Genomic DNA, 27278 nt, shown 5'->3' with positions numbered 1-27278 from the left:
TTATATGCTTATTTTCATGATGGACATGGGAATTAACAGCTGCATTTATTGTTGTCCATTTCAAAGAAATGAAACATACACGGTGTTAAAACGCTGTAATAGTCATGGATAATGGTGGACATGCGAATTAACAGCTGCATTGATCTTTTAATTTCAGAGAGATGCAACTTACACGATGTTAAAATGCGGTAATACTCTCTCTTAAGGGTGATGTTATGTTATTGTATTGCAGAGCGATGAAAGAAGAGTGATGCCACGTGGCTTTCTGTGACATATTTGGTATGCGTGGAATTTTTACCGCATTAACAGGAAATTCACCAGTGGAAAAACACTTCCATTTCTTTGGACCAGGAAAGTCCACAATAGGTGTGAAAGTAGCGGGAATATTTAATCAAGTTTTGTCAGGTTTATCGATGCTAAGTTTCTAACCCTGGACCCATGAAATGCAGTTTTTCAGGATGTTGGCACAATCCGTTGTTGCAAAGAACTAGACTTGTGTGGAGGATTATGACATACACAGTATGTGAAGTGTTTTTTCACAGCATACCAGTACAATATTTGCACATAAACACTCATTTACACTTGAGTGTCCCTGCACAAGTTCGTCCTACACTTGTGCCACCAATTACAGTGGTGCCTTGGTTAACATCAATCCCTTCCAGAAGGTCCGACTCAAACCAAAATGTCCACCCAAGACAATAATTAGTTTTACAAGCAGAAAATTACACAAAAATAAGAAATGAATGGACAACTGAACATTTAACATCACTTTTACCTTGTTTTGTTGGGGCCAAAAGCCAGACAAAACCATAAATTAGCAAAATACCGTGTTACCGCCCATCACTTTTCTCTTTTTGTTTGGTTCATGTTTATTGCATCGCGTCTGCGGCCCGCGGCACACAATGCATTGCGTAATCACAAGGTTTCGTCTTGTGTCCATGATCCAAGATGGTGGTGTCAACAAACCGGGACAGTATTTTGGAGTATTTCTGAACAAGTGGGCCAACGCACTTCATTCAATGGCAAATTTTAGCACAAGTTTTTGTTGTTAACCGAAAAAAGGCGCTAACCGGGGCGGACGTTAACTGAGGTACCGCTGTATGTCAAGTTGAGTCATTTCCGCCGGGTTAAAAGTAAGGCAGTGAATTTGGGCCGAGATTGCTGGCGTGATGTCACCTCGCAAGCATGCAAACGCTGCAGCCTGATAAGGAGTGTTTTGAAATGTCAGTTGCTAAATAGGTAAGGGTTTTGAAGGGGTGAGATGGTCATCATTTATACTGTGTTTTTACTGGAGAATAATCCTGATGTTGATGACAAATCACTCTTAGTTGGGACAGCAGCTGGGCTTAGTTAGACTTGATGTACGCCAGATCACTACAAAAGTTGCATACTGTGCTTGACCTAATCAAATGTTTGCTATCTTACTCATATTTTGTCCAATGAACTAGTTAAGGTGCTCAAAGTTGACCTTACATTGACCTACTGATGACGCAGCACCAGGAGCAGTTGGGGGGTTCAGTTGCTTAAGGATACTTCGACATGATCACAGACCTCTAGGTTGGAAGACAACCATTCTAATAGCTGAGTAGTACCACGCTGCCCCCACTGCATTACAGGAAAAGTATGACTAGTAAATGACTGATCTTAGTACTAGAGAAAGATTTTCCATATTTTATTGGACGTTGCCCGCTATCAGGATGGGCACATGTGCCAGGTATTGATTGTGTGGGTGCCCGTCCTTCCATTCTCCCTCTTGGCGTGGTGGTTGGCCTCCTCAGGCTTTTGGAAACCATGGGCAACTCTTCTGCTCCTTGAGTAATCATGTGTGTATACAAGAAGTATTCCCTTGATTAAAAAAATCCTGTGGAAAACAGTTGTTGCATCAGGACTTTTCTACATGTATCATTTGATAGAAAGAACAATACAAAAAGACCAAATTTGTAATACATTTGTATTTTCTTGAAAGAAAAATACAGTAAACCTCGGATATATCGGATTCAATTGTTCCCACTGGTTTTGTCCGATATAAGCGAAATCCGTTATATGCGTATACCGGAAAATGTCCGCCACATTCATTACACGGACGCGCAATGCCATGGGGGAACTTTCTTTGATCCATGTTCACAGCCAAAGCTAAAGATTATAACATCTTTGTATGAATTCCAGACATGTACATGAGCATGTACAACGAAAAAAAAATAATTCTCAAATCTGTAGAAATGCCTTCTTGTTGCTATTAGCGAGGTTTAGAAACCAAACGATAAACGTAAACGCAAACGATAATGACGTCACAGGCTATTGACAAGTCGGCAAGTTGCCATACATTTCAATAGCATGTGACGTCATTATCGTTTGCACTTACGTTTATCGTTTGGTTTCTAAACCTCCCTAATAGCAACAAGAAGGCATTTCTACAGATTTGAGAATTATTTTTTTTTTCGTTGTACATGTAATTCATACAAAGATGTTATAATCTTCAGCTTTGGCTGTGAACATGGATCAAAGATGGATCAAAGGCCACGATGCGGCCATCCGATATACTATGCGAGGGAAATTGGAACGGGACTGGAGATTTTGTCCGAAATAGGCGAAATCCGTTATAAAAAATCCGATATATGCAATGAATTTTTATTGGAAATGCATTACAGAAAAATTGGTTCTTTTTTATCTGTCCGTTGTGAGCGAATTTCCGATATATCCGAGTCCGATATATTCGAGGTTTACTGTACAAAAAAGAGGCGTTTGATATAATTTTTTATCTTGTTCGTGTTCAATACAATGTTGATGGGCAGTGACTGATTGACCAGAGTCCCAAAATACAGCCAGAGAACACTATTGGATTGGATATGTTCGAATTTCCTGGCTGCATTGGGTCAGTTGGTCATGGACCTATCAACATTTTTCATTTGGGATTGTACTCTTTTTAGGGGGGGGGGTTGCTCAAAAGAGTACGGTTTGTACGCTCGTGAAAATGTTGAAAATTATGGATGGCCCCTAAATAAATATAATAATAATAATAAAACGGCAAATAATAAAAACTTAAGAAACCACATATAGTTGGTGGGTAGACAAATTATTTTTTTTCAGATTAAAATTAACAAAGCATTATTAGAGCCCTGTAGACATGACAAAACACGACTATAGTCACATTTATACTTTTTTTTTATTTACAACATATTGCGCAACTGCAGGGTCTTGAGACACATGCTAACTCGCAAACTAGAGAGCTAGCCACCTAAACGGTAGCCTTCAAGTTATTTCCTTTAAACTTAAATAGCCAAAAACTTACCACTTCCACACGGACAGGGAGGATAACTATTAACAGTTATTTAACCTTTAACATGAACATTAATCAAACGTAATAATTTTTTCTGGGTACATGATACCATACAGCATCCATATCAAACTTGCGCGAGCCGCACTAACATTAAACTTTCATATCAAGGCGGGGGCCTCAAACTAGTGTCCTGCAGGCCACATTTGGCCCGCGGGCCGCGTGTTTGAGAACCCTAGCCTAGACAGTATTTGGAAAGTCCTGCCGTAAACTGGATGCAAGGGAGGAGCATGTTTTCCATAGATAGCCGGATTCCTTGAACTTCCAAGGGTTCCTGGAGTTCCTGGAGCCCCTGAATGGCTTGGATTGTCGACTTGAGCGCATGGCTCTCTGCCAGCTTGCTTTTGGGCCACTGGACCAAGGGCCAAGCCCTTGCGGAATGTCACCCGACAGTAGTTGTTTACATATGGGCGACATGAAACTGGTTCTGTCAGTTATGAACGACTTTGAATTCATGACATCCATACCACACTGGCATCAAAATAGGAGTTCAGAACATTCGGTGAGATTGTTTTGCTCAATTGCATGAAAAATTAAACATGAATTGATTTCACAATAGTAATAGTAATAAATTAGTAATAAAATAGCCGTACGTGTTCATTGAACACATACTGTGTATGATAAAGCACCGAACTGAATAAATGATCATTATGTCAGCAAGGTGTCCAATTAGAGCAAGTGAGCCCCTAAATAGCCCACCATAATGAACTGTGTTTATGAATATGCTGCATGCTGTTCCAGGAATGACAACTCTGTAAACCGCTGGTGTTTATTGGCTTTTCCAAAAGGGTCTGAAGGCAGAACTGGTCGGACCTTTCTTTTGAGTGCTTCCAGTATGTTAAGTATGCGCAGCTCATTTCAAAGGAAGTCTTCGGACCAAAGGGAGAACCTGTTGACAGGTCCTTGTTACCAGCCTGTACTTGCTACATGAGATAAGCGGAGCTGTGCTGGGGCCATGTGTGATGTTCCAGTGTTGGTGTGAGGGTTCATTCATGCACATCTTTTTCCACTTCCTGTCCCAATCCTGATACGTGCATGTGGATGTCTGCCTATATCTATGCATTCCCGTTACCAGATCTGTGTTAGCTTCATATTTTGGCACTTTTTGAAAAGGCCTGAATATAATATGATGGACCCGTGTCACAGCATGTTAAGCCATGCTCCTGCTAATCTGGATGGAAACTCATCTATAGACCTGTTCTCCCTTTGGCTCTTGTGATGTTTGCAAACACAAGGCTCTTTTTGTATGAGCAGGATTATGGGAACAGTGCAAGAACCCAAACATAAGACTACCACTCCACCTCTGTATTGCCCTCTAATACTACACTATGTTTCCTGCTACAGTAGTCCTCAGAAAGAGTGAATGACCTCCAAGGTTTTTAAAGAAATGTACACATCTTGCATGCTGGGGCAGCATAGAACACTGGAGCTCTTAATATTAACAAGCTGACCAGCGGCTCCGTATATGTGAAGTTACAGCAGCCATACCGTCTAGCAAAGCGCTATTCCAGACGAGGAACAAGGATGTTTCAGTGCCTTGACATGTATGAAGAGTTAGTAATGAGGATGTGTGGAAAGCATGGCAGCCAGCTGCATTTGACTCACCCCATTCTTCTTTCTTTGCCTCCAGTGGGTGTCATGGACTGATCTCATTCACTGGTGCCTATGACTGTTCATCTCTTCTGTCCTTCTCATGTGTGTATTGTGTAATAGTGTGGCTGCATGCACGGGCCCCCCCCCTCCTTAATTTGCTATCTGTATTATCCATGTGTTTTATGAATATAAATACCAAGCCATATTTCCACAATGTCCAAGCAAAGCAATTGTAGCAGCTTCCACCTCTTCTTCTTCCTTGTTCTTAGAACAAGCACGCTTGAGCAAGGAAGCGGATGTGACTCATTGTGGCTCACGCGTCTAAAACATTAAATATATTGGGACTTGACTTCTCATGGTGTTCAGACCCAGCAGCATCAGTCTAGATCAGGGGTCTCAAACACGCGGCCCGCGGCCCAAATGTGGCCCACAGGACACTAGTTTGAGGCCCCCGCCTTGATATGAAAGTTAATTGTTAGTGCGGCTCGCGCAAGTTTGATATGGATGCTGTATGGTATCATGTACCCAGAAAAAATAATTACGTTTGATTAATGTTCATGTTAAAGGTTAAATAACTGTTAATAGTTATCCTCCCTGTCCGTGTGGAAGTGGTAAGTTTTTGGCTATTTAAGTTGAAAGGAAATAACTTGAAGGCTACCGTTTAGGTCGCTAGCTCTCTAGTTTGCGAGTTAGCATATGTCTCAAAACCCTGCAGTTGCACAATATGTTATAAATAAAAAAAAGTATAAATGTGACTATAGTCATGTTTTGTCATGTCTACAGGGCTCTAATAATGCTTTGTTCATTTTAATCTGAAAAAAATAATTTGTCTACCCACCAACTATATGTGGTTTCTTAAGTTTTTATTATTTGCCATTTTATTATTATTATTATTATATTTATTTATTACTGATTGATTGATTTTCTTTATTCTTGATTTGTTTATTTATTTTTCATCTTATTTTGTGTAGAAAAATAAAAAGTAAGATATTTGAGAACAGTGGAATGTTTTATCAGAGCTTTTATTGTAGAAAATTGGAACCAAAGCAAAGTTTTTGAAATTAATAAATGCGTTTTTTTTGGGAAAACCTGATGCGGGCCAGTCTCACCCAGACCCAAGCTCCAGTGGCCCCCAAGTAAATTGAGTTTGAGACCCCTGGTCTAGATCGTACTTAAGTAGGACAAGTCCAAAAAGTGTAAATGTGGTATGTCATTGTACCACTGATACTTTCAGTAAATATTAGACTTCTGCTTTGTGGCTTGACAAAGAGTATGCTTAATCAAAGCATCTGACACCAGGAAGCACAGTGCTGGCATTCTTTCATCTGCGGACTCGGACTGTTCCCGAAGACACAGCTTCTGTTCTGATGTGTACTTGGGCTCAGGCAAAGTTAACGTCGGGCCATCAATGTAACGGTCATAGGACGCACCCAGTGTACGGAATGTAAAAGGAGCTGGCTGTGATTTGTCACAGGAATCTGCTAGTCTTTGCCTGACCTAGGGGTATGAATGTCCAGGCTAGCAGGGAAAAAGCCACATTGAGAGTTCGGAAGACATTTATAAATGTTTCTATTATATGAATGTGACGGAGATGTCATCTTTATAACCGACTACATGAACTTGATCATACTGGGTGTTTTGTCAGACCTGAGCTGTTATTGTGTTCTACAGAAAGCAGCCATAGCCTTAGCCCGTCTTGTCATACGAATAGCACGGCGCGCAGATGACCGCCTGTCTCTAGGTGGCGCTAATGCCTCTTCCACACTTGGCATTCCTTACTGATGTTTATTCAGTCGAGTTACACAACAGAGAAACTTTTTAATTCCATGTTGTGCTGCAGCCTGCTTCCCTGAGGACAATAGCTGAGCTCCAATTGTCACTCCTTTTATGGCATAGATGGACCCGGCCTTAAACTGGTCTTGCTTGGTCCCATGCGGAGGGTCGTGTCCCTCTTCTTCTTTTTTGGGGGCTTTTTCGCCATTCAGATCCATACAGAATGATGAATTCTCATATACAACACATACAGTCATGGCCAAAACACTGGCATCTTTGGCATGCCAATGATTAATTGGCAATGACCGGCATGCCAGTGATGACTGTAGTTTTGGGAGAATAACTTAACAGTAACAATAACAGTAGATCAGGGGTCTCAAACACGCGGCCCACGGGCCAAATGTGGCCCGCAGGACACTAGTTTGAGGCCCCCGCCTTGATATGAAAGTTTAATATTAGTACGGCCCGCGCAAGTTTGATATGGATGCTGTATGGTATCATGTACCCAGAAAAAATGATTACGTTTGATTAATGTTCATGTTAAAGGTTAAATAACTGTTAATAGTTATCCTCCCTATCCGTGTGGAAGTGGTATGTTTTTGGCTATTTAAGTTGAAAGGAAATAACTTGAAGGCTACCGTTTAGGTCGCTAGCGCTCTAGTTTGCGAGTTAGCATGTGTCTCAAGACCCTGCAGTTGCGCAATATGTTGTAAATAAAGAGTATAAATGTGACTATAGTCGTGTTTTGTCATGTCTACAGGGCTCTAATAATGCTTTGTTAATTTTAATGTGAAAAAAATAATTTGTCTACCCACCAACTATATGTGGTTTCTTAAGTTTTTATTATTTGCCGTTTTATTATTATTATTATATTTATTTATTACTGATTGATTTTCTTTATTCTTGATTTGTTTATTTAGATAGTAAGATATTTGAGATACAGTGGAATGTTTTATCAGAGCTTTTTTGTAGAAAATTGGAACCAAAGCAAAGTTTTTTTAATTTTTTTTGTTTTTAAAAAATGCGTTTTTTTTTTTTTTTTGGAAAAGCTGATGCGGCCCAGTCTTACCTAGACCCGAGCTCCAGTGTCCCCCAACTAAATTGAGTTTGAGACCCCTGCAGTAGATGCTGTGAAAATGCAAAATAATCCATACACTAGAAAACTGTTCCAAAGTCAACGGCGTGCTCACACATAGCTGCATAGATGCACATCTTAAAAATGCATCATCTAATGAATGTGGCATGCACGATGCAGAGGAGATAGTGCAAACATGCATCTATGCAGAGACAGACATGACAATGTGTTTATAGCCAACTTATACAGTAGCCGAAGGTTTTTATGGGCGTGCCTGTTTTTTTTTATAGCTTCCACGGCAGGTTTTGGAACATCAGACATGATGGTTATGTCATTGTTCTTGCCCGGCATGTAATACATAGCTCTTCATGGTTCATTTTATTATCCTTTCCAATGACATAATATTCTAACAACCCCTGCTGTAGGCTTGGCTTGACAGCCAAGTCCGTGTTTGAATAAAAGACCTGTGACACCTTTAAATCCTTTGTCAAGCACCCATCATGGGAGCAAAGACCAGCCCCTCACATCTGACACTTTAGTGCAATTTGGCCTCAGGCATCTCACAAAAGCAGACTGATTTTTGGCACCCAACTGTGGGACGGTGAACCGAGTTTGTGTTCGTAGTGTTTGATGCCGTCTTTAAAGTTAATACATGTGGGAGTGGGTTTTATTTTCCCAACAATTTCAACTTTATTCTTGTAACTTGTAGTTTATCATAGTATTTGGACTTTATGCCAATATTATAACATTTCCCCCCAAAATTACAACTTCGGTTTTTCATAATTACGCCTTGAAAAAAGTAACACATCTTTAAAATTACTCCTTTATATTTTTCCCCTCAGCAATGCTACATTTTTTTCTCATAATTTTGACTTTCTTTCCGATAATGTTTTTATGTTATTATAATTTGTTCCATAATTTAATTTTCCAAAAATTAAAATTTTATTATTCTGTTTTATTTCTTATAATTAACAAATTTTTTTGTTGTAAAATGACCTTTATTTTATTCTCATAAAATTTTCATAAAACATTTTCCTTTTTTAATATTTTGACATTATGCTTGTGACTTTTCCCATTTTCCTTTTATTGTCCAAATTGTCTTGCTAAATTCTATGTTTAGCATGTTTACTATGTGCCACGGGCCAATCAGAAGCGAGCCGTCGGCTTCAATGGCCCCCGAGATGCACTTTGGACACCCCTGTTTTGGCCAAGTGAAGTCACGGGCATGTCAGCCGTAGTTGTTAAATAAGCTCCTAAATCAGGGGTCTCAAACACGCAGCCCGCGGGCCAAATGTGGCCCGCAGGACACTAGTTTGAAGCCCCCGCCTTGATATGAAAGTTTAATGTTAGTGCGGCCCGCGCAAGTTTGATATGGATGCTGTATGGTATCATGTACCCAGAAAAAATTATTACGTTTGATTAATGTTCATGTTAAAGGTTAAATAACTGTTAATAGTTATCCTCCCTATCCGTGTGGAAGTGGTAAGTTTTTGGCTATTTAAGTTTATAGGAAATAACTTGAAGGCTACCGTTTAGGTCGCTAGCTCTGTAGTTTGCGAGTTAGCATGTGTCTCAAGACCCTGCAGTTGCGCAATATGTTGTAAATAAAAAGAGTATAAATGTGACTTTTTAAATTGTTTTTAATAAATGCATTTTTTTTTTTTGGAAAACCTGATGCGGCCCAGTCTCACCCATACCCGAGCTCCAGTGGCCCCCAAGTAAATTGAGTTTGAGACCCCTGTCCTTAATGGTCGCCTGAGGTGCTCAGGACTGCAGGTCCATCGTAAGACTTGACCTGCAGCCCTGCAACGTACCTTTGCACACCTTTGTCAGACGCTAATCCGCTCCCAATACTCCTAAATATTTGCCTGTAGCACCACTGCTAGTTCTAACGTCTCAACTCGGTCAGTTTTTTTATTGTTTCTGAAAAGTGACACCCGTTGACCTTTCAGCCGTCTTTGTATGGACTCCAAGACCCAAATATGCTGAATGACGCTAGCCTTGCCAGGAAAACACAAGTCAAGTCAGAAGACATCAATCATACGTTGCTCAGTGATGTTGAAATGAAGGCTTGGCAATAGTGAGTCAAACGTGACTATGTTGTGGTTGGTACTGGATGTCACACGGCATGCTACTTTATGCTGGCTTGCTCAACGGTCCTGGGAAATCATTCATGGCTGCGTTTTCTTTTCGCCTGTATGTCAATGTAAACCGTGTGTACTCGTGAGAGTAAGTCATTTTGCAATAGCAAGCGTCCCTCTCTACAAGTCATACTCCCTTTTAATGAAATCGTATTGGTATATAAAAGTACTTCTAGGAAGCAAAAACACTGCTCTATTACTGCAATTTCCATGATTATGCCATGATTATTTTGGGTCATGAGTTTTACGTATGTCTTTAAATGGCTTCTTTTCCCTAAATTATGTCTAATATATTGGTCTAATTAATAACTAATGACTAATATCAGTGTCAAGGTTGGGCTGTTATTTCATATGGAGAGGGCTCTAATGATGGTAAAAATTGTATGCGCTCACTATGAATTTGTTTATTAATATTAAATCCTACTTCTTGGAAATTCACTTATCATGGTCTGGAAAGAGGTAACTGCAATAATTGAGGGATTACTGTATTTTCAAAGTATATTGGCTAATATCAGTGTAAAGGTGACCATAGGGGTGTTATTACATATCAAGAGGGCTCTAACAATGGTAACAATTGTATGCTCCAATTATGAATTTGTTTAATATTAAATCCTACTTCTCGGAAATTCACTTATCATGGTTGGGTCTGGAAAGAGTTAATCGCGCTAAATGATGGAGTACTATATTTGTACTGTATATTGGGCAATATCAGTGTAAATGTGACTCTAGGGGTGTTATTTCATATCACAAGGGCTCTAATAATGGTAACAATTGTATGTTCCAACTATGAATTTGTTTGTTAATATTAAATCTTACTTCTCAGGAATTCACTTATCATGGTTGGGTCTGGAAAGAGTTAACCGCGCTAAATGAGGGAGTACTACATTTGTGCTGTATATTGGGCAATATCAGGAGAGGGTTCTAATAATGGTAAAAATTGCATGCTCCAACTATGAATTTTACTGATATTAATTACAATCAAATTGATTTGAATTACTTACTAATTACTATTACTATAAAATACAATTATTAATTAGTTTACTGAATCAATACAATTCAATTTCATTTTGTGAGTCACCTTTTAGCATTTTTCCTCCAAAGCACGTTGTTTTAATTGTATAAATATATTTTATGAATCAAATCCCGCTCAGAAATTCTCCTCAAAAATGAACTTATCACGGTCGGGGTCTTGCGGGTACTTCATTCAAAGTATGCAATAGTGTATTGAGTAAGGGCTGCAACGTTTACTTGACTTTCCCCCGGTTCGAAATGTGCACCTTTTCACTCGACGCCTGCTCTACGGCCTTGAGTGTCTGCCAGCGGAATGTCTCACTGTACCTATAAAGGCAGGTATTCTGGCTCGTTAAGTGGCTGAGCTCACAGCTGTCGTGATGAAGTATGCTGTTAGTGAGCTCTTAAAACCTCCAGCGTGGGCGTACCTGCACGAGGACACGGCCCCAGCCCTTGGTCCTCCAGGAGGGATCTTTCAAGCAAGAACATACATCACCAAAAGGTGTATTATTAGTATCAACTTTGCTCTTTACCCCCCCCTTTTTTTAAATTCCCATATATTTCACAGGGCACATATAGACAAACAACCATTCACACTCACATTCATACCTATGGACAATTTGGAGTTAGCCAATTAACCTAGCATGTTTTTGGAATGTGGGAGGAAACGTGAGTACCCGGAGAAAACCCACACATGCACGGGGAGAACATGCAAACTCCACACAGAGATGGCCGAGGGTGGAATTGAACCCTCTCGTAGCTGTGAGGTCTGCGCGCTAACCACTCGCCCGCCGTGCCGCCTGAGGTTTAGTTTAGTTTGTCATAATATTACCACTTTTAAAATATATTTAGTTTATGTAATATTTCAACCCCATGCCACTAAAATAGTATTTTTTCTCACAATATCACAAGTTTACTCCCAGCTAACTATGACTTTTTATCTTGTGATAAATAATATTTTTAATATATAATTATCATATAAAATTGCGATTTTATGCTACAAAAATGTTTTCTCAAATTATTTTTCAGAAAATTCTGTAAAATTACTGCAGGTTTTCTTGTTAAATTATATTTTTAGAATGTGCTGGGGGCCAATAAATAAACGGGAGCGGGGGACACATTGACATGATATTCCACTAGCTTCCATGTTTTCATTTCAATGTTGTTCACTTCCTGTTTAAGGAACGTCAACAGTGAGCATGTCAGTGATGTTCTTCCGACGTTTGCACCTTACGTCCATGCCTAAACTTTATATTCTTGAATCTATGCTTTTATACCATTGAATTCCTCATTTTCATTCATGTATACCAGGGGTCTCAAACAAGCGGCCCGCAGGACAATAGTAATAAATAAAAAAAAATAAAAATCTAAATAAAAATGAAGATATTTGAGAACAGTGGAATGTTTTATCAGAGCTTTTTATCAGAGTTTATTCATTTTTCTGTTTTTAATAAATGCGTTTTTTTTTTTTTGGGAAAACCTGATGTAGCCCAGTCTCACCCAGACCCCTAGGTCCAGTGGCTCCCAAGTAAATTGAGTTTGAGACCCCTGATGTATACTGTCCGTGGGAGCGTTGCATGCTCTGTTGAAATCCACCTGAGGTTAGTTCTACATAGCATGAGTTACCACAGGAGACGGAGTGTAAAGGAGAAAGTCATGTCAGGTTCAGCCATGCTGACTGCTCGCCACCAACCACTTGGCAACATTTACGCATCCAATCTGTCAACTTAATAGCGTCGATAACTTGGCACACGGGAATGTGCTCCATAGTTAAACGCTCATAAAAGATTCTATTATCTAACTGGATTACGCAAGCAGATGGGGTTGGGGGCGTATACTGTATGCTGTCATTTGAGGGAATTTTCAGCTAAGGAAAAAAATCAAAATACATCTGGACCAAATCCTCCATATTGTGATTTTAATATCCGAGAATGATATCCTGTTAAGTGTGAGCAGATGTTGTTATCATAGCGATGTGGTCCCTGACACATGGACCAGCTCTGTCTTTATAAGAACGTAGCAAGGCTAGGACTCGTACTTTCAGGTCACGAACAAGGAATGGGGTGGATGTGGTCACTGTTCGTGATGTCATCTCTCATTGTCGCCCATTCCTCTCACCTTCCCGGTCTGCATGCACCCTCGCTCATCCACTTTCTCGCCTTCCCTCGTTCAGGAACCAGTCCACCACTTTCTACCGGGCTTTCCGACCCAGCAGATTACCAGGGTCAAAGCCAGGGCGTGCGTGCAACTCACTATCTATTCAGTTCACCCATGCTCTCCCCTCCAATAACTCTACTATTCATCACTGTGATATCTATGGTATCCAAAGGTGTCATTTACTAGCAAGTAATTGGGTAATTGGGCTTCCTTGACAATGTGAGAAGACGTGAAGGTATCATGACACGACTCTGGATTATGCCATGTGTTTGTTGATTGACAGTCTCTCATTGCTCAATAGTAGGAGCCGTCTGATTATACCTTAGAGCAGGGGTCTCAAACTCAATTTACTTGGGGGCCACTGGAGCTAGGGTCTGGGCGAGACTGGGCCGCATCAGGTTTTCCAGAAAAAAAAAAACGCATTTATTAAAAATTGAAAAATGAATAAACTCTGATAAAAAGCTCTGATAAAACATTCCACTGTTCTCAAATATCTTAATTTTTCGACACAAAATAAGATGAAAAATAAATAAACAAATCAAGAATAAAAAGTCAATCAATCAGTAATAAATAAATATAATAATAATAATGAAACAGCAAATAATAATAACTTAAGAAACAACAAAAACTAGAGAGATAGCGACCTAAACGGTAGCCTTCAAGTTATTTCCTTTAAACTTAAATAGCCAAAAACTTACCACTTCTACACGGATAGGGAGGATAACTATTAACAGTTATTGAACCTTTAACATGAACATTAATCAAACGTAATAATTTTTTCTGGGTACATGATACCATACAGCATCCATATCAAACTTGCGCGGGCCGCACTAACATTAAACTTTAATATCAAGGCAGGGGCCTCAAACTAGCGGGCTGCGTGTTTGAGACCCCTGCCTTAGAGAATAATGGCTAGCAGTTAACATCCTAGAAATGGATGATCGGGCTGATGAATTGGTCTTAATTGAAATAGACTCGTACACAATTAATTTGTGATCAATGTAGGAATTTATTTTGAATACACCGTTACCACAATGAAGCCATAAAATTTGAACTGGAAGTGGTGAATGACACTGACTCTTTAGAATGACTCGACCAAACATTAGGCTAGTCATGGTGAATTGCATGTTATATTTTTGAAATCTAATGCATAAGCCCACACAAGCCTGTCACAATAGCAAATTTTGCTGGTGGATAATTGTCATACAAATTATCATCGATATGATGGCAACATGTGAGACATTAGCTTGACACGAGAAAACTGTTGGTGGTGGTTGTCTCAGCTTATTCATTATGTCTCAAACTGAAATATTCCCACACTGGGCTGTGGAATTTCACATTAAAAAACATCATTCATCTAGCTAGCACTCATACATGCAAGTCTTTTTTAATCATTCGATTAATCGATTACGTGACAGGCCTAAACGCACAGGCTGATTAGTTCATAGCTAGCTGTCAAATCACATCATTTGCCCCAGCATGGTACTCTTGTAAACATCATGCGGTGACACTCTTGGCAGCTCGTCAGTCCTCAAGTGATAACGTTTCGTCAGTCACGAGTGGCTGCTTCTCCGATTTCTCTTTCTCTGTCGTGGCCAGCCAAGAAGAGGTCTCAGCGCTTTGAAAGAGCAGATCGTATTGAAATAACATCACCAGGGTTGCGTTATATCATGGATTTCTTCTCTGAACCCAGGCACTTATGTTCTGAAAGGACAAAGCCGCTTATTGCCGGAGTTGCATTCCTGACCCTTTGGCTCTGCCGGTGTGCCATCATAAGCTGCGGCCTTCTTGCGTCACGCCGGCAGCTCCGTCCTCACCTGGAGGTGTTGGGTGGCCGTACTCTGTCGTGTGGGGGGGTGTAGCCTGCAGGGATATTATGAATGGCACTAGTCATTCATAACATTTACCGCTTTATGTAAGTTGTTGATAAGGAAGGAGGAAGAAAGAAGTGTGCACCAGCTGACTTGTGGACTGCTGCCAATTGTTGACGTTTACATAGCTATGTGATATGCCGTTCCTGTCACTGACTTCCTGTCCGGGCATGGTTTCCATCACAAATAGACCAAGCACATATTTCCATCACATATTTTTACAGCACAAGAGTGGAAAACACCTCCAGGAGGCTTGATCACCCGACGGGATTGCTTATGAGGGGGGTTTATACGTCATAATTGTCATTTGTCCAGCCAGCCATCCATTCTAGCAAATCTTTGGCCACCCCATGCACTTAAAATGTCTTGTTGTGGAGCATGAAACGACAGGCTTTCATTTTAACATCTGAGTCTTTGTATTGGGTTCTCTTGTGAAATGGAAGATTGGCCTACAGGCTTCTTGACTAACAGTTCTTCTTTATTTAAACGCTGTCCAACTCATGGCAGGCAAAGGATCTTGTTCCATAAACCTCCTGTAAGTCATCTGCAAGGATGGTCTTGCAAAATGTGGGGGGTTGAAGGGGGCGGTCTGTCAGGGTCTTTTAAGCTTGATGTGATTTTGGGTTAAGTATAAAATAAAAGTAAAACCTTCTCTTACGAAAACCTCATTATACGAAAAATTCAGAAAACGAAACTGGCTTTGAATAAATGTCCAAAAGGCGTTGTGGTGCCCTCCCATTGGCTAGCTGGATTATCTCCCAGAATCCATAGCAATGCCAAGTCACAAATTGACTCGAAATTCATTAATTCTCTAGTTTTTGTACTGTAAAAAATAACCATAGGCCCATAGTTAGGTACACTAATGTTAACTAATTCTAATTCATTTGTGTACATGTACATGATTATGTTGCCATTTGGTAAGAGTATTTATACAGTGAAGAAAATAAGTATTTGAACACCCTGCTATTTTGCTATTTCTCCCACTTAGAAATCATGGAGGGGTCTGAAATTTTCATCGTAGGTGCATGTCCACTGTGAGAGAGATAAACTAAAAAGAAAAATCCAGAAATCACAATGCATGATTTTTTAACAATTTATTTGTGTGATACAGCTGCTAATAAGTATTTGAACACCTGAGAAAATGAATGTTAATATTTGGTACAGTAGCCTTTGTTTGCTATTACAGAGGTCAAACGTTTCCTGTAGTTTTTCACCAGGTTTGCACACACTGCAGGAGGGATCTTGGCCCACTCCTCCACACAGATCTTCTCTAGATCAGTCAGGTTTCTGGGCTGTCGCTGAGAAACACGGAGTTTGAGCTCCCTCCAAAGATTTTCGATTGGGTTCAGGTCTGGAGACTGGCTGGGCCATGCTAGAACCTTGATATGCTTCTTACGGAGCCACTCCTTGGTTTTCCTGGCTGTGTGCTTCGGGTCGTTGTCGTGTTGGAAGACCCAGCCACGACCCATCTTCAATGCTCTGACAGAGGGAAGGAGGTTGTTCCCCAAAATCTCACAATACACGGCCCCAGTCATCCTCTCTTTAATGCAGTGCACTCGTCCTGTCCCATGTGCAGAAAAACACCCCCAAAGCATGATGCTACCACCCCCATGCTTCACAGTAGGGATGGTGTTCTTCGGATTGTACTCTTCATTCTTCTTCCTCCAAACACGCTTATTGGAATTATGACCAAAAAGTTCTATTTTGGTCTCATCTGACCATAAAACTTTCTCCCATGACTCCTCTGTATCATCCAAATGGTCATATGCAAACTTAAGACGGGCCTTGACATGTGCTGGTTTAAGCAGGGGAACCTTTCGTGCCATGCATGATTTCACATCATGACGTCTTAGTGTATTACCTACAGTAACCTTGGAAACGGTGGTCCCAGCTCTTTTCAGGTCATTGACCAAGTCCTGTCGTGTAGTTCTGGGCTGATTCCTCACCTTTCTTAGAATCATTGAGACCCCACGAGGTGATATCTTGCATGGGGCTCCACTCCGATTGAGATTGACCGTCATGTTTAGCTTCTTCCATTTTCTAATGATAGCTCCAACAGTGGACCTTTTTTCACCAAGCTGCTTGGTAATTGCTCCGTAGCCCTTTCCAGCCTTGTGGAGGTGTACAATTTTGTCTCTGGTGTCTTTGGACAGCTCTTTGGTCTTCGCCATGTTACAAGTTAAAGTTTTACTGATTGTATGGGGTGGACAGGTGTCTTTATGCAGCTAACGACCTCAAACAGGTGCATCTGATTCAGGATGATACATGGAGTGCAGGTGGACTTCTAATGGGCAGACTAACAGGTCTTTCAGGGTCAGAATTCTAGATGATACACAGGTGTTCAAATACTTATTTGCAGCTGTATCACACAAATAAATTGTTAAAAAATCATGCATTGTGATTTCTGGATTTTTCTTTTTAGTTTATCTCTCTCACAGTGGACATGCACCTACGATGAAAATTTCAGACCCCTCCATGATTTCTAAGTGGGAGAAATAGCAAAATAGCAGGGTGTTCAAATACTTATTTTCTTCACTGTACTTTATATGACTGTTGGGTTGTCTCATAATACAAAAGCCCCTCCGGAATAAATTAATTTAGCATCTGGTAGTATCGTCCCTGCTCATGTACCGCTGTGGATAACATTCTATCCAGCAGTATCACCCGTTTATGTAATACCCGATGAGGCTTTCATGTGTGAAATACTTTCTTTGGCACACATTCTCTGGAATCACATTCTTGCGTGAAAATGAAGACACGGAAGACCCAACCCTCTTCAGTTAGTTGCATCATTTTGAACAGATTACAGGCCTTGAGGTACACCCCTTTGTACCTTGTGCCAAACTCCTGATCCCACACCTTACAGGACCTTTTCAGTTGCTCGGAGGAACCCATGAAGCCCCCCATCTTAACCGTCCCCCAAAATATAAGCACTTACATAACAGACTGCCGGCCTGAAAGATCTCACTGTTTTGGAAACATCTCATCTACTTTATATTTGTTTCACCTGGGAAGGTTCCTCAGCACGCACGGCCCCTGACGGTGTCCTCTTGCTTCATACCCAGTCAGAATACTCATACAAGTACAAAAAATATTAAACCAGGGGTCTCAAACACGCGGCCCGCGGGCCAAATGTGGCCCGCAGGACACTAGTTTGAGGCCCCCGCCTTGATATGAAAGTTTAATGTTTGTGCGGCCCGCGCAAGTTTGATATGGATGCTGTATGGTATCATGTACCCAGAAAAAAGTATTACGTTTGATTAATGTACATGTTAAAGGTTAAATAACTGTTAATAGTTATCCTCCCTATCCGTGTGGAAGTGGTAAGTTTTTGGCTATTTAAGTTTAAAGGAAATAACTTGAAGGCTACCGTTTAGGTCGCTAGCTCTCTAATTTGCGAGTTAGCATGTGTCTCAAGACCCTGCAGTTGCGCAATATGTTGTAAATAAAAAAAGTATAAATGTGACTATAGTCGTGTTTTGTCATGTCTACAGGGCTCTAATAATGCTTTGTTCATTTTAATCTGAAAAAAATAATTTGTCTACCCACCAATTATATGTGGTTTCTTAAGTTTTTATTATTTGCCGTTTTATTATTATTATTATATTTATTTATTACTGATTGATTTTCTTTATTCTTGATTTATTTATTTTTCATCTTATTTTGTGCAGAAAATAAAAAGTAAGATATTTGAGAACAGTGGAATGTTTTATCAGAGCTTTTATTGTAGAATATCGGAACCAAAGCACTGAAAAAGTTTGTATATTTTTCTGTTTTTAATAAATGCGTTTTGTTTTTTTTTGTAAAACCTGATGCGGACCAGCCTTGCCCAGACCCTAGCTCCAGTGGCCCCCAAGTAAATTGAGTTTGAGACCCCTGCTTTAGACTGAAGACCCCTGCTGGCTTTGCAAATGGAGCTCGGTGGTCACCAACAGGCAACGTGCCATGTCTTGGGGAGCCCCAGCGCTGGTGTGGCAGCGCTAAGCTCATGTTCCTACCGGGTGTTGTAAACATTCCTGTCCCGGGACGAGGGGTCTGAAATAACAAGACCTCTCGTAATCCATTTAATATGACGACTCCAGCTCATCCGCATTCTCAGAAATGTTGATTTTCATCAACTTGTTCAACTAATGAAGGACTTTAATTCCTTCTCATGCCCCCTCATCCCGTGTCCTTTGGGAGGATGTCCTGTAGGCTCATTATGAGGCGTACAGACAGTTTGTGGGCCTGAGCTGTTTATGTACATGTCTGGAGGTTATGTAAGAATGTGGGACAGTTCCTTCTGTGTGTGTCGGAGGAAACATTGGGGGCAGTAGACACACCTGCTAACAAAAGTCCTCACTCCTACAAGTCATATTTTGTTTGGTGTCCATTGTCTGAGCTTTGACCACCTCGTTGGTAGACAACACATCCGACAATTCCAACCCTCGGAGGCTTATTAATGTACTCCCAGCATCCTGCAATTGTCGGTGCTCAGCTCATGGTATAGCCAGCACAGCCAAGTTTATTTATCCTATCCAAACTGTGGCCTGGGGGCCATTTGTGGCCCACAGGTGTTTTTTTATTGGCTCAGGGCACATTCTAAAAACATAAGAAGGTAAACATCACCCCTGTGGGGTGTCACCCGAGAACCTGCTGATGACTCGCCAAACCTGGCTTGGTTCCTTCATGATCCATATCAGCCATTCTATTAGTACACTGTGTCGGTAGTGGTAGTAGTACTGTATGTCTGTCATGGTAGTAATACTGTATGTCTGAACTTTCCCCTTGTTTGACTAATAAAGGCATAACTTACCTTATCTTATCTCTTAGTTGTAGCAGCTAACGCTCCAAAAAGGCCCTCTCATTCATTACTATTGACATGTTTTTCTTCAAAAGCTTGCCAGGTGTTCTGACAACATTTTGTCTTTATTTATTTACAACAGGGGTGTCCAAAGTGTGGCCTGGGGGCCATTTAAAGCTTGTGGCAATGTTTTTATTAGCCTTTGGCCATTTCTAAAACTACACTTAAACAAGAACTTAAACAAAAAGCTCAACAAAAGCAAAAAAAGAGAAGTGATTTTACAGCAGGGGTCTCAAACTCAATTTACTTGGGGGCCAGTGGAGTTCGGGTCTGGGTGAGACTGGGCCGCATCAGGTTCCCCCCCCCAAAAAACGCATTTATTAAAACCAAAAATTTTTTAAAAACTTCTCTTTTTATTTTTCTACACAAAATAAGATGAAAAATAAATAAATCAAGAATAAAGAAAATCAATCAGTCAGTAATAAATATAATAATAATAATAAAACGGCAAATAATAAAAACTTAACAAACCACATATAGTTGGTGGGTAGACAAATTATTTTTTTCAGATTAAAATGAACAAAGCATTATTAGAGCCCTGTAGACATGACAAAACATGACTATAGTCACATTTATACTCTTTTTATTTACAACATATTGCGCAACTGCAGGGTCTTGAGACACATGCTAACTCGCAAACTAGAGCGCTAGCGACCTAAAAGGTAGCCTTCAAGTTATTTCCTTTAAACTTAAATAGCCAAAAACTTACCACTTCCACACGGATAGGGAGGATAACTATTAACAGTTATTTAACCTTTAACATGAACATTAATCAAACGTAATAATTTTTTTCTGGGTACATGATACCATACAGCATCCATATGAAACTTGTTGCGGGCCGCACGAACATTAAACTTTCATATCAAGGCGGGGGCCTCAAACTAGTGTCCTGCGGGCCACATTTGGCCCGCAACCCGCATGTTTGAGACCCTTGTTTTACAGGAATAAAGACAAAATATCAAGAGAGGAAAGTTGTTAAGAGAAAAAAATGAAAAGAAAAAAGTTGTAACATGAGAAACAAACAAAACAAATTTCCAAAATCGTATGTTGGGGGTGCAAAGTTATGTGATAACAAAGACAAAATATGATGTGAATACATTTTTTAAATTACAGAAAAAAGATAAAAATATTCCAGAAAAAATGTACAAGATAGTTGAGATATTTGTAAAAATATATATATTTTAACCCCCCCACCCCCCGCCAATGTAAGAATCTTTTTTCACCTCCAGCATATCACAACACTGGGATTTGGGCTGTTTTTTTTCTTTACATGCAAAAATGTCTCAGCATTTCTACATCAGTTGGATTAAGAAATGGGTAAGTGCCCCCCTCCCATGTCCATCGGTGGGAAAGGTTAGGGCAGCCCTGATCAAAAAGACTTCCTTGTGACAGTGGAAGCAATGCTGACATCATCTGGCCATCCATGAAAACTACATGTAGAAAGGCAGCGCCATGCAGGGCCTTTCCACCATCGCTTTGGGCACATGAAGAAGATCAGCGCTGAATCATCAGCTTCACTCTTGTTTTGAAAGCCAGTCACTGTGGGGGGTGTGAACACCGAAAGGCTGAGGGCTCATTTATTCAGCTGCCTTCCCCCCTCCACCCCACAGGGAATATTTGTATGCTTTGGGACAGGGACGTGTGCCGGTGCATCTGTGGCCTAGTGGAGAGATGATTGCTTTATGGAGGGTCATGTGACGTACGTGTCTAGCGTGTACGTGTGCAGCATACCTGAAGTCTGTTTCCGTGTTTACAGTCGAAACAGCAAAGATGGAGAACAACCTCACAACCTCGATGAAACCAGTTGCCTGCCTGGACACTCACGGGTCCCGGTGCGGGACCTTGCCGTGTGGTGTCACAGATGTCTGACTGTAGCGGCATCGACCTCGCGACTGGAGGGTGGGTGGGGTGCGGAGATGGAATGTATGTTGAGAGGATGCGTGTGTGAGGCTCGTGTCGGGGTCAGCGCAGCAAGTGGTCCTTATATAAACCCCCACATGTCCTCCCTCTTGAATCAAATGTACGCTTTATTTTGTTTTCCTTGGACTAGGGAGCGCAACAAATGACATGAGGGGGTTTTGCTGGCTTCAGCCAAGGAGAATTCTCTTGCTACAAAACAAAACAGGCCTTTTGTGCTCCTTTTTAGGAGCAAAACGTCTTTCCTTTATTTACGCACCCCCCCCCCCCGTCAGCATGTCCACATGCATCAGCGCTTTCAAAACATTTCATCGTCAGGTGACAAAGAAAATGGGACACCCCCTGTCATGTTATAGTCATATACGGGCCTTAAATTTGGGGTTGTGGATTCCTATGGAGCAGCTGCACAGGAAGCTTTCTTGATCTTCCAGACTGCACCCCCTTCCTGCCAAAATGAGCTGTAATTTACTGCACCTACGGCCCTCCTCCACTCTGCTGTGATTGGTCACGCTTCCAAGGACTTTCCGACAGCTACCTGTTGTCAGATTACTTCACCAAAACAAAGACAGTTAGGACACTGATGGATTGTCACTCGGACGCGAACGGCATCGGAAAGGCGTCTGACAGTTTGGCGGATTGTCTGGCTTTGTATCGGTCTTGAGACATATGCTAACTCGCAAACTAGAGAGCTAGCGACCTAAACGGTAGCCTTCAAGTTATTTCCTTTAAACTTAAATAGCTAAAAACTTACCACTTCCACACGGATAGGGAGGATAACTATTAACATTAACTATTTAACCTTTAACATGAACATTAATGGGTGGCACGGCGGTCTAGTGGTTAGCGCACAGACCTCACAGCTAGGAGGACCAGGGTTCAATTCCCACCCTCGGCCATCTTTGTGTGGAGTTTGCATGTTCTCCCCGTGCATGCGTGGGTTTTCTCCGGGTACTCCGGTTTCCTCCCACATTCCAAAAACATGCTAAAAACATCCAAATTGTCAATAGGTATGAATGTGAGTGTGAATGGTTGTTTGTCTATATGTGCCCTGTGATTGGCTGGCGACCAGTCCAGGGTGTACCCCGCCTCTCGCCCGAAGTCAGCTGGGATGGGCTCCAGCGGTAGAAAGCGGTAGAAAATGAATGAATGAATTAATCAAATGTAATATTTTTTTTCTGGGTACATGATACCATACAGCATCCATATCAAACTTGGATGCGGGCCGCACTAACATTAAACTTTAAACTTTCAAACCCGCGTGTTTGAGACCCCTTGTTTAAGATGCGAATACAACATTGTAACAACATTTCTAGGTCAGAAAAAAAGGCAAGCATGAAGGTGCTGCCAATGGCCCCCAGGCCGCACTTTGGACACCCATGAACGAGCCGCTTCTTTTGCAGTCGCGGCATCACAAGGAAATGATACAGTTTGTGCCTCAGGAGTTCATGTCAGGCCGGCAAAGACTAATGTGAAGTGTTAGACAGGCGGGAGTGTTTGGAGGCGGGGCTGGCTCCTGGCTCCGCCCCCCGCTCTCCTCCCTTGTGAGCCTTTTAAAGGCGGCCCTGTCGGTGCCGTGCGTGTTTTTTGGATACACAGCAGAGCAGTGGCCCGTGCTTTGGTAAAGTAACACTGGAAGAGCCGCCAAGATGCGCTGCAGAATGAGCTACAGTTTGCCCTGCTCGCCGGGATCCTCCCCCACCTACTCCGGACGCCTGATGGCCTACCGGGCGAGATGCGGCAGGTCGATAAGCGTTCTTCGTTCCTGACTTTGCTTCACTTGCATGTGACGTCTGGGAGTTTGTGTTGCCGTTCTTCTTTTTACTTTTTACTTGGCGCTCCGTGCGTGTGCGTGTGTGTACGTGCAGGACGTGAGCTGGTCTTGCCGTGGATGCCCCCCCCCCCTCCCCCATTGACGTGAGCAGGGAAGACATGTTTTGTAACTGCTGATAACTAGCATCAACCTGCCGTGTTATCTTTGAACAGGGCAACATATGCAAGCGCTTTTAATATAAAATACACTAAACTGCCTCACCAGCGCCCTCTAGCGGCCACTCTCCCTTCCTGTCCGTACCGGGCTCTCTCTACATGAATAAGACCAGTCTAAGTTAATGGAGCAGAAACACGTGACTGTTTTTGGGCAAATTTTCTCCTTTTTTCCCTTTGTAGCCTTTTCTACAACCAACCATGCATCCATAATTAAATAACCATTATAAGAACTTAATTAGTGTCTTTGTTTGAATTGAACTCCTGAAATAACATGTTTGATATTTTTAGTATTTAGTTTTATAATATATATATTATAATCTAATTGTGTATTTATTTTAATTTGTATTTTTCTACGTTGTAGTTTGAGGAGCTACACATGTTTTTATTTTGTTTTCCTCTTGTGGCAAGAATGTGTGTGTGTGTGTGTTCACTATTGACGCCCATCATGTTTGCTAAGAATCATTTGTCTCCTGTCAAAGCAAAATGTAAGCAATGTCAGTCATGCTAGTTACTAGAGTGTTATTAGTAGGTACTTTTTATGTTGTTCCTTTCTTAGAGTTGTGTCCTATAAAGCGTTGCCTCAATCATGACTTGATGTGGGAGGGGGGGGAGTCATGTTTGGTTTGCTGGTGTTCTCATGGCAATAACCACAATGCATGACTTTGTGTCCACCGCCCGTTTAGTCACTGCGGCCGGGGGCCGATGATGCCAAAGACCAAAGACCCTTTTTCTCATGTGTTGTTTTTCCTCCACAGTGCGTCCGGTGCCAGCGTGGTGGCCATCGATAACAAGATCGAGCAGGCCATGGTGAGTCCGACTCTCGACTTTGGCCTTTCTGGAAGGTTAGCTTGGGGAAGGACGAAGCATATGACGGCAATATAGTCCAAATACGATGACCAGAAGAAAAGATGAGCAGAATGGCAAAGATCCGGCAAATATCACAGTCTAACAAGAAAAGACATCATATTCTACAGGAATACACTTATTTTGTTATTATTTATATTGTGGACTAATTATCTCATTTTAGTAGCATAGACTTGAAATATTCAAGGAATAAATACTTTTTTTTTAATGAGAAACAAACACAACCAAAACTTTAGGTTGGGGAGAAAAGTCATAATGTTAGGAATAAACTCATAATGTTATGGGAATAAACTTATAATGTTATGGGAATACATTTGTTATGGCAATAAACTTATGTTATGGGAATAAAGTTGTAACGTTATGCAAATAAACTTATAATGTTATGGGAATAAAGTTGTAATTTTATGGGAATGAAGTCGTAATGTTATGGGACTAAAGTCGTAATGTTATGGGAATGAAGTCGTAATGTTATGGGACTAAAGTTGTAACGTTATGGGAATAAACTTATAACGTTATGGGAATACATTTATAATGTAATGGGAATAAACGTGTAATGTAATGGGAATAAAGTTGTAACGTTATGGGAATAAACTTGTCATGTAATGGGAATAAACTTGTCATGTAATGGGAATAAACTTGCAATGTTATGGGAATACATTTATAATGTAATGGGAATAAACTTATAATGTTATGGGAATAAAGTTGTAACATGGGAATAAAGCTGTAACATTATGGGAATAAAGTTGTAACATTATGGGAATAAAATTGTAACGTTATGGGAATAAGGTCGCAATGTTATGGGAATAAGGTCGCAACGTTACGGGATTTTTTTCCCATTTACAATCCTTATGTAGACTTTGTAGTCCCCCTATGCTAATGCTATGCTAATGCTAACGAGTGCTGTGTCGTGCTTGTAGGACCTGGTGAAGAGCCACCTGATGTACGCCGTCCGTGAGGAGGTGGAGGTGCTGAAGGAGCAGATCAAGGAGCTTTACGAGAGGAACTCCATGTTGGAGCGTGAGAACGCCGTGCTCAAGTCACTGGCCAACTCGGAGCAGCTCACCCACCTCACCAGCCAGCTCAGCCGGGGCGGCAGCGGCGGGAGCAGCAGCAGCAGCAGTGCGTCGCCACCCCCGCCGGCGCCACCGCAGCACTCGGCCGTAACAAACAGCGGCGCCCCCTCGGTGCACCACGAGGGGAGCCAGATCGCCCACCATCAGCCCAACATCACCTCGGCATGATCCCTGATCCCCCCCCCCTCACAGACACACACACACCCACCCGTCCACTGTCAACAACAACGCTCCCTGTTCAACGGGCTCCATCTAAGGGAGAATAGAGAATAGACGCCGGCCCCATCTGGTGTCTTATTCTGGCTGGGGTGGCTGGGGGGGTGTCACCCGGCGTCGGCGTGATGGAAGGGAGGTGATATGCTGCAACAAGAAGTTTTGTAGTACTTTTGCCCCCATCATACTTTCACCCTTCCTTACTTTTGATGACTATTTAGCATTTATTTATTTCAGGGCTGCTATTTTCATAACGTCACGAACAAAACGTCTCCTTATTCTTATTCTTTGGACCCTGTGGCCTCTGGCAGCCCAGCAAGTACCAGGAGCAGTACTACAGCCCGCTGGAGTTGAATGTATATGTAGTCACGTATTCCCAGTACAGAAGGTATGTACAGTACAGGCTTGTCTTTGTCTTTGGGGGGGCGGTGGGAGGAAAAAAGCTGTGAAACATGGTTGGACCTATTCTAGAACCAAAGACGTAAAGCTGTGGAAGGCTCCTTTCCTTTTCCTTCACCTTCCTTTCCTTGCATGACGTGCATGCCCTACAAACCCCACCAGTTCTTTCCATTGGATGGGGGAGGCGGGAATGGGGAAAGGAACAGGAAGTTGGAAAAGGAGCCATTTTTTTGTGTGTGTTTTGGTATACAAAGAAAGTTACACATTGTAGCGTTCCGATACGTCCTTACAAAATAAAAGCACCCTACACGTTATCCTTGCACGGTGCCGGAGAGAGAGCATATTATGGAATGTTCGCGTTGTGTCTTGCGTCACCTGCTGCCCCCCCCCCCCCCCCCCCCCGGGTGTTTGTTTGTGGCTTCCAACCAAAGCAGATGCTTGGTGATTGTACAAGGTTAGCTTTTTATACAGCCGGCTTATTATTTCTAGCGGACGCCGTGTACTTGGATGCAAGTCATCACTGAGCCTTGGAGAAAAGATCTTAAGCACGTCCTTAATGTGCTCTTCAGACCATTTTAGGGTTCGGACAATAAAAAAATGACTTTTATTAAGAACATTGGTGTCTTTTTTTTTAATTGACGCCGGTCGAAAGTAAGGCTACCAAGTCACTTTACAAAAAAGTACATAACTACAGGAGGTACTGAGGAACTAGGGTACAATGCAATATAGTCCAAATACGATGACCAGAAGAAAAGACAAGAGCAGAATGGCAAAGACGGGGCAAATGTCACAGTCTAACAAGAAAAGACATCAGATTGTACAGGAATACACTTGTCATTTTATGTGGACTAATTATTTCATTTTAGCAGCATAGACTTGAAATATTCAAGGAAAATTGTGTTTTTTTTAAAATGAGAAACAAATAAAACCAAAACTTTAGGTTGGGGAGGAAAGTCATAATGTTATGGGAATAAAGTAACGTTATGGGAATAAAGTTGTAACGTTATGGGAATAAAGTCGTAACGTTA

At 41.5% G+C, this 27278-nt stretch overlaps 1 protein-coding gene across 1 annotated transcript in view; it reads left to right on the top strand.

Annotated features, from left to right (window-relative positions):
- Positions 1-26864, top strand: part of tsc22d2 (TSC22 domain family 2) — a 34443-nt gene extending 7579 nt beyond the window's left edge. The window contains exons 2-3 of the mRNA XM_058073380.2: positions 24457-24508; positions 25483-26864. Of these exons, the coding sequence (XP_057929363.2) occupies positions 24457-24508; positions 25483-25806 (376 nt within the window). The 3' untranslated portion in view covers positions 25807-26864. The remainder of the gene's footprint in view (positions 1-24456; positions 24509-25482) is intronic.
- Positions 26865-27278: the final 414 nt, after the last annotated feature.

Source organism: Doryrhamphus excisus, linkage group LG4 (assembly GCF_037039965.1).
Source record: "Doryrhamphus excisus strain RoL-2023G ecotype Guam linkage group LG4, RoL_Dexc_Guam_v1.1, whole genome shotgun sequence".
NCBI classification, from domain to species: Eukaryota; Metazoa; Chordata; class Actinopteri; order Syngnathiformes; family Syngnathidae; genus Doryrhamphus; species Doryrhamphus excisus.
This window is presented reverse-complemented; position numbering and strand designations above follow the sequence as displayed.